This window comes from Artemia franciscana, chromosome 1 (assembly GCF_032884065.1).
Source record: "Artemia franciscana chromosome 1, ASM3288406v1, whole genome shotgun sequence".
Lineage (NCBI taxonomy): Eukaryota > Metazoa > Arthropoda > Branchiopoda > Anostraca > Artemiidae > Artemia > Artemia franciscana.
The window spans coordinates 46,837,471-46,850,208 of record NC_088863.1 but is presented as its reverse complement, the minus strand read 5'-3'; the positions used below and the strand labels follow the sequence as shown (position 1 = coordinate 46,850,208).

Genomic DNA, 12,738 nt, shown 5'->3' with positions numbered 1-12,738 from the left:
CAAGCCCAGAAAGTATATAAAACATGCAAATAAGTTGCAAGCTTCATTTTAGTGACGAAACTTCAAAAAAAAAAAACAATTCATCATTGATAGAGTCAACCCTAGGACCAATTTACATATCTCTTTTTTAGAATTTGGCCTAAAATTAATTTGTAATTAAGACCAGATATTTGATTTAAGTTTAGTGCCTCCAATTTTTTTATCTTCCAAGGAAAAGCTATGAACAAATAGGATAATGAGCCCAGAATGTATTTAAAATATGCAAATAACTTGCAACCTTCCTCATAGTGATAAAACTTCAATTTTAAAAAAGTCCGCCATCAGTAGGGTCAGGCCTAAGAATAATTAAATAAAAAAAAACAAGTTTTTTTTAGCTGAAAGTAAAGAGCGACATTAAAACTTAAAACGAACAGAAATTACTTCGTATATGAAAGGGGCTGCTTCCTCCTCAATGCCTCGCTCTTTACGCTAAAGTTTGACTCGTTCTCTTAACTCTGCTTTTTAAAGCAGTAAAAAACTTTAGCGTAAAGAGCGGGGCGTTGATGAGGAAGCAGCCCCTTTCATATACGAAGTAATTTCTGTTCGTTTTAAGTTTTAATGTCGCTCCTTACTTTCAGCTAAAAAAACTTGTTTTCTTTTTATTTAATATCTGGACGTTTTTGAATTAGTGCATGTTTTGATCTTGGCTCTCCGCACATAAATAATTCAAACAAAATTTGCTTATTAATTAATTGCAATTAATCGGAAAATTTTGAGAAAAAAGAAGCGAAGGAGGAGGCCTAGTTGCCCTCCAAGTTTTTGATTACTTAAAAAAGCAACTAGAACTTTTAATTTTTTACAAAAGTTTTCATTGGTAAAAAATATACGTAACTTACGAATTAATTTACGTAACGAACTTCTATATTCGTACGTTTTTATTGCGTATATGAGGGGGTTCAACCCTCGTCGATACCTCGCTCTTTACACTAAAGCTTAGATTGTGTCCCAATTCCTTAAGAATGACCTGTGAATCACAAAGACCGTAGAATAAATAGTTGAAATTACTAAAAATACTTTAGCGGAAAGAGTGGGGTATAACGAGGAGTTAAACTCCTCATATGCGCTATAATTTTTGTTCGTTTTAGGTTTTAATGCTGCTCCTTACTTTCAGTAGAAAAGACTTTTCATATTTATTTTTTCATTGTTTTTTCAAATAAAGCTAGAAAATCCTACTTTTACCATGAGAAGTCTCTCCATGGAAATATCCACCAACGTAACCCACCCACCTCAACTCCCCCCCCCCCTTAACCAAAAAAATCCCCCCTGAAAACGTCTGTACACTTCCCATTGACCATTACTATATGTAAACACAGGTGAAAGTTTTCAACTTGCAGCCCCTCCCATGGGGACTGCGGGGGAGTAAGTCGTCCCTAAAGACAAAGTTATTAGGTTTTTCCATTATGGTGAATAAAATGGCTATCTCAGAATTTTGATCTGGTGACTTTGGGGAAAAAATGAGCGTGGGAGGGGGCCTAGGTGCCCTCCAATTTTTTTGGTCACTTAAAAAGGGCACTAGAACTTTAATTTCCATTAGAATGAGCCCTCTCGCAAGATTCTAGGACCACTCAGTCGATACGATCACCCCTGGGAAAAAAAAAAAAAAAAAAAAAGAAAACAAATAAACACGCATCCGTGATCTGTCTTCTGGCAAAAAATGCGGAATTCCACATTTTTGTAGATAGGAGCTTGAAACTTCCACAATAAGGTTCTCTGATACGCTGAATCTGATGGTGTGATTTTCGTTAAGATTGTATGACTTTTAGGGGGTATTTCCCCCTAGTTTCTTAACTGAGGCAAATTTTCTCAGGCTCGTAACTTTTGATGGGTACAGCTGATCTTGATGAAACTTGTATATTTAAAATCAGCATTAAAATGCAATTCTTTTGATGTCACTATTAGTATCAAAACTCCATTTTTAGAGTTTCGGTTACTATTGAGCCGGGTCGCTCCTTACTACAGTTCATTGTCACGAACTGTTTGATCTATATATATATATATATATATATATATATATATATATATATATATATATATATATATATATATATATATATATATATATATAAACTTTCTTCTTGAAACCTCCACAATAAGGTTCTCTGATACGCTGAATCTAATGGTGTGATTTTCGTTAAGACTGTATGACTTTTAGGGGGTATTTCCCCCTAGTTACTTAACTGAGGCAAATTTTCTCAGGCTCGTAACTTTTGATGGGTACAGCTGATCTTGATGAAAATTGTATATTTAAAATCAGCATTAAAATGCAATTCTTATGATGTAACTATTGGTATGTAACTATTTATATTATATATATATATATATATATATATATATATATATATATATAGTAAGACCGGATGTCTTGATTTAAATTTAGTATACACAAGCTTTTATCACCCAAGGAAGAACTATATACAAATATGATAATATATATTACCACATAACTTGCAGGCATGACTGAATCCACAATGTTTTTAAAATGTACAATTAAGTTGCAAACTTCATTTTAGTGAGAAAACTTTAATTTTTTTTAAATCCATCATCGGTAGGGTCAAACCTAGAACCAACTTATATGTCTCTTTTTCAGAATTTGGCCTAAAATTGATGGGAAATTAGACCATTTACCTTGATTTAAATTTAATGCACACAAGTTTTGTATCTAATAAGGAAACAATATATATATATAAATATGTTAAGATATGTTACTACACAACTGAGCCCAGAATATTTATATACAATATGTGTAAATAAATTGCAAACTTCATTTTAGTGACGAAACTTCAATTTTTAAATAACCCACCATCGGTGGAGTCAAACCTAGAACTAATTTATATATCTCATTCTCAGAACTTGATGTAAAATTGATGGGCAATTAGAACCGTCATTGGTTGTGTCAGACCTAAGGATAAGTTATAGCCAGTTTATATATATATATATATATATATATATATATATATATATATATATATATATATATATATATATATATATATATATATATATATATATATATATATATATATATATATTAAGACTGGATGTCTTGATTTAAATTTAGTATACGCAAGCTTTTATCAAACAAGGAAGAGCTTTATACAAATATAATAATATATATTACCACATAACTGGCAGGCATGACTGAATCCACAAGACTTGAATTTCATTTAAATTAAGATTTAGCTTAAATTTTAAATTTAATACATACCAGTTTGTGCGAACAAGTTTTTGTTTTTCCATTATCACTATTTTCATTTTGGTTTATTTATTCACTGCTCTTCATGGTGCTCGTGTATGCTGCACATATTGTACGTCAATGTATAGGTATGACGTGAGTCTACCTTTCTCTTTCAGTCTTGACTGGTCGAAAGACTGAACTTTATTTCGTCAATGTCTATGCGTCCTTACTTCGATATTACGTTATTATGTCTATGTTACATAAATACTTCGATGTATGGGTATTTGATTCACCTTTCTGTCTCAGGCTTGACTGGACTAAAGACAAGATTTATTACATCAATATTTACGCGTCATTATGTCTGTGTTACGTCGATGTATAGGTATGTCTTTAATTCATCTCTCTCTTTCAGGCTTGACTGGTCTAAAGATGGGACATTATTAGCCGTACCAACCATGAAATCTGTCTTAATTTATGAAACAACAAACCAAGAAAATCCGTTTGAGTCTTCAAATTCTTTTGCCTTCAAAAATTGGAAGGGTCTGCCCTCTATAGTAAAATTTAGTCCTAGCGGCTCATATATTGCTTGCGCTACTAGCCACGGTGAATTTGTCGTTTTTTCTTTAGATGGCTCTTCTGAGTTTTATTGTCAGACAAGTAAAAAGCTGAAAATATGCGGATTCGTCTGGGGGACAAATGAAAAAGAATTAATATATACTGATATTAAGGGGAATTTGGGGTCAGTTGAAGTTATTTTTGGAAGCCTGAAAGCTGTAGAAGAAAAGAAGAGCTTGCCTATAACTCCTGTGCGAAAGCCAATGGTTGCTGATGATGATGATGATGATGATGATAATGCAATTTCCATATCTAAATTGAAAGCAGAAGTAGGATTTGCGATGACTGAAGATGGTGACACATTCACAGGTGTTTTTTAATTCTTTTTTTATTTCTTTTCGCAAAAGACTGATCATCTTTTATGATTGGTGGAATATGTCTTTTTGTGTAAGTTGGACATGATGGGGTTTTTGTCTTGTGAAATATACAGGGTAGCGCCTATGTTACTTTAGAATTCTTTTTTTTTCCAAATGATTGTACTTAATCAGTTCTTTTTTGTTACATAGTTTAAATATCGAAATATTATTTTAATATATGTTTAGAAAATAATATGGCATAATCAAATAATGTCACGTAGTCATGGATGTGCTTGGGTCATCTTCAATGCTACACCGCGTATTTTCAGTGTTTTCAGCCACTCATACTCAATGGTCTCATCCAGGCTAAGACCTATCACCAACGGAAGCAAATTCTTGAAAACGCTTCCCCAAGTCAATTATTGTAGGTTTATTAGGGGAGTGGCTAACATTGAAAGAATACAATTAAAATCTCTATGTTCCAATTACTAAGCATCCTTTAAAAAAAATAAATCCGATTATCCTGACCCTTTCTTCGGTTATGAAATTATTCTTATTTGAATTGCCAATGATTTAATTTTGTAATCAGGAAAAGGAAAATTAACTTATTGAAAAAAGGGTATTTCATTTTAAAATGGTAGTGGCTTGTGCCCTACCCTGTATATTTTGCAGCAAAAAGCTTTAATTTTCTTGGTAGGGACACAGCAAGATTACACTATTTTTTTTTAATACATTTGCATATACAAAATAGTAACTGCTCAAGATCTGTTCTACTTCAAGCTGCCACACAACCAAGCCATTACATCCCTCTATTATCCAAATGAGTCTCAATAATTCTCAGTTTAATTGCACTGCCACACAGCTTCTCACCGTGCAATTTGCCACTGTGTAAGCCTATCTTACCATCCCATACCTTGCCATATTTAACAGCAAAACCTGGCTTTGTGAGGGGGGGATGTAAAGAGTGCAGCTTTTGGACCTTATGTAAGGCATCATCTCTTTCTCCTCTTGTTACAATTATAGAACTATCCTCAAAGTCAAGTTTGCTGCTTTTGAAATAAAAAGTTGAATATTTTTTGTGGTGCAAAATTTTGGCGATATATCAGTTTGGTGAAAATTTTTTAACGATTTATCAGTTTGTGTAGTATTTTTACTTTGTGCAGAGGATATACAGAATATATCCTAGTTGCTCCTTACACACCTCTAGAAATTGTCTCAGGTCAGCACTGACCGTATTCCGACTGTGCAGTAAGTATCCTCTTTTCTAGGACTATAATGAGAGAAAGGTTGAGATTGCTAGGAAACGTTTCAAATAGAATGACAGACTGCAAAGGTTGTTCTTTTAGCCATTCACCTGGGATTGAAAGAAAAGCAGACCATCCCTGTTGCCCCACTTCTCAGTCCTTCGGCTTGTCAGCTTTTTCTAATGATGTAGTTCAATTTTTGCCTCTCGCGTCTTTACCTTTCCGCTCTTTTGTATAGAAGTAAACAGCAGGCATGAAAGCACCAGAGCCAGTCTCTTATTTTGTGATCAGAAGGAATACACTGGTCCTTTTACTTTACCTAGGCCTGGTTCATAGATAAATTGTACGTATTTAGATGACTAGACAATGCCACACATTTTCCTGTTTAATATTGTCGTTTTAAATGAGATCATCTCTGTACAAATTTGAAATAAAGATCATAAGTCACAATAGCATTACACACACAAAAAAAATCACTAAATCACCACAAAAATCACTAGATTATTGAAGGAAACCATGATCTTATAACATTGGCTACTCCAGCTTTCGTGATACTGCTCACCCAGGGTATAAGAAAAACCAAGACAAATGGTGTCATTTGTCTTGTTCTCACCCAGGGTATGAGCAGGTGTCACTGCTCACCCAGGGTATAAGAAAAACCAAGACAAATGGTGTCCTTTTGCGTTCTGTTGCTCAACAGCTTTCTGAGGAGGGTCAAGCTGATGCATTTGAAAACTGTGCCTTAAAATGTAATTAAAGTTGGAAAAGTCTGCCTTAAAATGTAGCGTTTTCTAGGCTATTTTTCTACTGTTTTCTAGCGTAGACGTAGCGTTTCGTTCGAAAAGATATGGACGGATTTGGTGGGAAAATCCCACCAAGAATGAGATTTTTTTGTAAGGGAAATAAAATAAAAAACTGAATTTGACCTTGTGTGTAAAATCTTTCAATTATAGGAACAGTTGGACCATTAACCACTCTGGTTTGATTGCGCGTTCTACGGCTATAATGAAAGGAAGGTTAATTTTGGCTTGCCCATATTTAAAAAAAAAATAAAAAAAACTTAGTAAAATTCTAGGTAATTGACTTCTTCCTATCTCAGAAAGGGTTTAGGTTAGGAAAATAAAACTTTCAGGGATGAATCTAGATAATAAAGTATGTCCCGGGAAGGTATTTTGAAGCGACTACCTCCACTCCTTCTTCCTCTAGAGGTCCCTGACCTTTGATGACCTTCAAAAGTATGTGTGTTATCAAAGTGAAACCTTGCGAAATAGATTTTCTGCTTAATTGAAGTACAACGAAATTGTTTTCAGCTTCATAACTTTGCTCAATTCTATTTTATAAGGTTTTAAAGATATGCAAATACATTTCCTAAATTTTGAAAAAAAAAACCATTGATATGGCTCAAAATTCTACTCAAATAATAGGAATTGCATTTTCAGAACTAAAGGAAGAGAAAAGGCAACTAGTAACTGAAAATTAAGGTACAATGTTGTTTTGTCAAAATTTCAATGGGTACAGACCTGTCATGTAGGCGAATTTTAGGGCCCTCTAGAGGGGGAAGAAGTAGAGGTGGGTACTTTGAAATACCTTCCCGGGACATACTTTAGCCTGTAGACCCATCCCTAGAAGTTTCATTTTCCTATCCTAAACCCTTTCTGAGATAGCAAGAAGTCAATTAACTAGAATTTTCCCAAAATCTTAATTTGACTTTTTGTGTAAAATCTTAGAATTATAGGAACAGTTGGACCATTAACCATTCTGGTTTGATTCCACTTTTTATGGCTATAATGAAAGAAAGGTTAATATGGTTTGGCAGTGCTTCACAGATAATGGACGACACATTTACGGCTAAACGAAAAGCAAGTTAATCTCGAATGGGGCGGGGAGAGGCCATAAGAATGGATTTGAAGGACATTGGAAGTTCTCGGGAGGGGGTAAAGAGTTGAATAAATAGCAGGATAAAAAATAAATCAATAGCATAAATGATTTATTACTTCTTATAAATAAGTATTAATGATAATTAAAATGAAAAATAAATAATAAATATTATTAATTAAATAAATAAATAATAAAGAATATTATTCAATTATTCAATTATAAATAGATAAATAATAAAAAATAGAATGTAAAAAAAAGTTTTATAAATATAAGTTTTGTTAATGCTTAAGGTACCTTAGCATTAAGCTTAGATGGGTAGGGAACGTTCTGCTGATGAAGGATGACAGATCGCCGAAGATTGTCCTTTTCGGCTAAGCGGAAATCAGGTTATCCTGTGGGTGGGAAGATGTCATAATGAAAGATTTAAGGGAAACTGGAACTTTTTGTTAGGGTATAAAGTGGGAGGCATTGAATAGATTAGGAGGAAGTAGGAGCGTGCGTAGATGTGTTGGCCTCAGGTGGCTTGGTGCTACGGTCAGTTATCAGACAACAAGGTATTAGTCTTAAATCTTCGTTTCGTTGTCACGAGAAAAAAAGGATGACTGCTATCTTATACTTCCGTATCAAGTGCTTTTATCCCATTGGTTTATTTTTGTGATGTGTTTTTGAAAGTCAATCACATTGTTACTTATTATTGGAGACAAATAGCCTTGTCATCTTAAAACCTAATTAGTTTAAGTATCATACTAATCTTGGAGTCGGCATGAAATAAATCTGTTTTGAACAAGGAATGTATGTTATTCAAAACATGATTACCTCTTATGTGTCAAATGAGCCCTCTCCCAACATTCAATGACAAGGGGTTCGGTACGAGCACCCGTGGTGAAAAAAGGAGACATATAACTTGTTCACATGCGGAAAAGGGATTTTTCCTTTTTTCTCAAAGTAGGGGATTATAATTCTCCCATGTGGGGTTTTGTCCGTTATTGTGGTTTCAATTTCCAATGGTACAGGTTTTTCTTTTCGATTCGGCATAATTTCTGAAATATTGCGGTAGGGCCGTATTCAGGGGAGGAGAATTCAACCCCCCTCCTCTCCAAAATAACCTCCTTTAAGGGCCTTATAAAGAGGCAATATGTTGAAACAGGCTAAAAACACATGCTTTAGTGTCTCCATAGTACTTAGTATTAATCGATACCTTATTGTTGTGTTTAGGATAAAATGCACTAATGCACTAACTATAAATATGCAGTAACTATAAAGTATAGCAGCTAAATGCCGTCTGAATCTAAAGGATCTTTGTTTGTTTAAGAGCTCCTAAGGGTCTTTGGCTCTAAATGATGTACAAGGGCTTTGGCTCTAAAGGATCTTTTAGCTCTAAACACCTTTTTTTTATTTCAGGAAAAAGAATGGCATCATCAAGAAACGAAGTTGATGTTGATGATATTTTGGCTATGGTTAACGAGGATGAAATTGAGACTGAGTCAGTAGTTTCAGTGAAACGAGAAGCTAGTAAAACATCGTTGCCAGAGAAATCGATCCAAGTGCCATTTCAACCTGGCTCAACTCCTGTTCACCTTAACGACCGTTACATGATTTACAACTATATTGGCTACGTCCGATCACAGGAATTTGAAGACTCGATCATTGACATAGCGTTTCACGATGTGACAGTCCACCATAATATTCATATGTCTAATACTTATGGACACACAATGGCAGACTTGAGTGAACAGTGTTGTATTCTGGGTGCTGAAAAATCTGGGGAAACCCCGGGAAAAGTTGTTGTTCTGCAGTTAAATTCTTGGGATCAGCATCAGGAATGGAGTGTTGATTTTGTTGATGAAGAACCTGTTTGTGTTGGTACTGGAGAAAATTTTGCTGCTGTTGCTATGGATACAAACTTGATTAGACTCTTTACGGTGACTGGTGTCCAAAGAGGTTTACTTACAGCCCCAGGTCGTGTTGTCTGCGCAAGCGCAAGAGGAAACAAATTGTTTATTGTTTTTCATATGGCACTAGGAGTTAAAGACGACTCAGCTTTAGGCTTTTGTATTGCTGAAATACCATTTAATTTCGTACCTCCGTTTTGGTGTGAACCACCTCAACCACTGCCATTGAAGCCAGGGTCCGTTTTACAGTGGATAGGTTTTAGTGATGACAGTAATCCAGTTATAATGGACTCCACAGGAGTTGTGAATATCCTTTATAGAAACTCTTGGATTCCTATTTTTGAAACTCGAAGAAAACTATCAAACAAAAGTGATAATTATTTTATTGTTGGTATCAGTGAAAGGGAACAGAACATAAGAGCTATACTCTGCAAAGGCAGTAGATATCCTGCTGCACATATAACTCCAGTTGTGCAGCTCATCGGTTGGCAAATGCCCTTGTGTGACATGGATACTGACAAAGGGGTGCAAGAAGAGGCTTTATTGCGATGGTCACTTGTGGAGCAACTTGTTCCACAGGACTGCAGAGAAGCAACTGAAGCAGTGAAGAAAATTCGAGAAGGCTTGATGAAATTGTTTGCCCTTTCAACTGCTGCTGATAGAGATACGAGAGCGTACTCTGTGGCGTCCCTGATGAACACGGCACATCAAGTGCAGCTTGCCGCCAAATATGCGTTACGAACGCAGCATAGAAAGCTAGCCGATAAACTCCATCAGCTTGCTAACCAAAAATTAGATGAAGAAGCTCAGGCTGAGTTGGAAACTTTAACAACTGAACAAGACTCTAGTATCGCTGAAGAAGTCACTCCTGTCAGAAGATCAATAGCTGAAAATCCTCTGCTTAAAGCTAAGTCGATAGAGGAAACCCCGTCAACCGTCCCCTCTTTAATGACCCCTTTAAGCTTGGGGAAAAAGAACCCATTTGCTAAAAAACAAGAAAAAACTGTTGAACCCAGCATGAACGTACTAGATACTTTAACTGTGAAGCAAAATAAGCCCAAAGAGTTTGGAACTTTGCCAACAGACATACAAACATCAAAAAAGACACTAAAGCCGAAACAGATGACATTGAAAGATCGTTTTTTGGATAAATCTAAAACAAACGGTATAGAAACAGCAACAATCGAGCAAACGATAAATGTGGAAACTGAGAACAGTGAAAATAAAGTAGTAACCGAAGCGATTCAAAATGGAGAAGGAAATGTTGAGCAACCAAAACTTAGTGGATTTGCACTCTTTTTGCACGAGAATCGGGCTTCTCTATTGGAAGAACTTCCAGACTCCCTTGAAGAAGAAATAACAAAAGTTGCCGTTCAGAGATTCCGTAAATTACCTTCAGAAGAAAAGGCAAAATATTTAAACACCAGTAAGAAACGAAAACCCCTAGAATCAGATGATTGCAGTGATCAAAAACGTACGAAAGGGTTTAGTGGCTTAAAGTCATTTGCTCGAGAAGATGAAGATTGACGAAACAGATCTGGATTGTATAATAGTTGATTGTCATTGGTATTAAAAGTGGTCAATTTTTCTTCTGCCTTGTAGAAACTAAAACAATGTGTCGAGAAGTCAAATTTTCAGACATTATAATTACGAACCGATGACTGTGTGCTGCTCTTGACCCTTAAATGTGCTGACTCTTGACATTTGTGCTGCCCTTGAATTTAGTTTTCTTTTCATTTGTTCTTCTTTGTCCTTCAGTTCTCTATTTTTTTCCTTTTATTTACTAATGTGTATATTTAATGAAGCGAGTAATTACTTCCTCAATAAAAATGCTTAATTCCAAATTATTTGGATTGAATGACTTCTATGTTGTGTAATATTTAAAGAATAAGGCCGATAAATGTGTTACTTGCGTTAAACCAGTAAGGACGCAAGATCTCAGTTCGATGGATAGTGGTTGCATATTCCTTGAATTACCAAAACTAAGTCACCTGGATTGAAATTAAATAAAAGGCAGGAACTTCAAAACCATGAACTTTGCGGTTACTGTCGAACACTTCTAATTAGGTTAAGTACTTTGAAACTTCACAAATTACGATTTTAGGCGCTTGATAGAAGATAGAAAACTTCAGTGACATTTTCGGTCAATTCTCGTCATTTACAGTTATATTAGTTCATGTGATTTTACTGTCTTCATCAAGAATATATTGATAAAACTAAAAACTTGTAAACAACCCCAGTATCAAGGCCCTGTGATTAGGTCTTGGGCTAAAACCTTGGTTAATTTAATAATCAATATTAATTCTGTTTATACTGGTGGTTTTGGGTCACCTGAGACCACATACTGGCAATAACGTCCCCTCCACACTTTGGTGCCTCCAAAGAAACGGACTGAGACTCTTATAGTCTCTCCTTACTCTTATCAGGAATGTTTATTCATTTTCTGGCTACCTTGCGGGCTATTGAGTAGAGCTTTTCTGGTTGAAAACTGAAAATTATTAATGAATAAAGTAAAAACTAATATTTTTTTTGCGATTTTCATGGTTATAAAAAAAGGTATTTGTGTATTATTCAGAACACAGTCAATAAGTGAAGTTAGGTTCTTTCGTGAAACAAACTACGATGCAGGTAAATTTTAATTAAATATTTTATATATCGAGGTGGTTAGATTAGGTAAAGTTAGATATTTGATATAATGCACCCCATCCCCCCTAATATGCAAATATATGGCCCAAGCTTTTGATAAAGCTAATGAAATAAAACAAAATATGATGAAAATATAATACTTTATTAGGAAACTTGTAAAATTACAACTTAGAATTCTAACCTAACCTTTTGTTGTTTTTGTCTTTGAGTTTTGACTTGTGAGTTTTTTGTCTTGAGTTGTTTTGTCCTAACCTAACCTTTGTGGCTATGAAACCGGATTTTCTCATAAAATATACCTTCATTGTAATTTGTTTACGAAAGAACCTAACTTCACTTATTGAGTGTGTTCTGAATAATACGCAAGTACCAAAAGAAAATACTGAGTTTTCGCTGAATCCTCTCATTCCGTCTGAGTTAAAAGTAAAAACTATATTTTTTTGCGGTTTTCATCGTTATAAAAAAAACTTAGCTTTTGCTGAATCCTCTCATTCCGTCTGAGTTAAAAACTTCTTGGTATTTAATGAGAAAAAGAATTGTTTTAAACATCCAGTATTCTGAAACAGAAAACCTGATAATCGTTCATGAAGCTTCATCTTCTTCTTCTACTAGGTGAAAAATGTGCTTTTTTGCCAAAACTATTACGAATTGCTGCTAGTTTTCTGCCTTGAAATGGCTCGGGTTTATTTATTTGTCTTGCAGTACCTCTTCCGATTCCTGGAACTGGACGGTCAATGTTTATATTTTGAGTTCAGCACTCCTTATGTAGTTTCAGTCTGCGAGGCTCTTGATCGGTGGCTAGATTTTGTGGTGTTTGAAGTACTGTAACAGTTTACTTTGAATGATATGCTGTGCAGGCATTAGCATATTACATTCAGACAGGCGATGATCAATTGTTTTACTCCTAATATTGCAATATCTGTATTATAGGGAGGAAAGGATGAGAACATTGACAT

General features: G+C 34.9%; 1 protein-coding gene across 1 annotated transcript in view; it reads left to right on the top strand.

The window, feature by feature from the left end:
• Positions 1-10,983, top strand: part of LOC136031945 (WD repeat and HMG-box DNA-binding protein 1-like) — a 49,730-nt gene extending 38,747 nt beyond the window's left edge. The window contains exons 3-4 of the mRNA XM_065711990.1: positions 3,627-4,138; positions 8,649-10,983. Of these exons, the coding sequence (XP_065568062.1) occupies positions 3,627-4,138; positions 8,649-10,666 (2,530 nt within the window). The 3' untranslated portion in view covers positions 10,667-10,983. The remainder of the gene's footprint in view (positions 1-3,626; positions 4,139-8,648) is intronic.
• Positions 10,984-12,738: the final 1,755 nt, after the last annotated feature.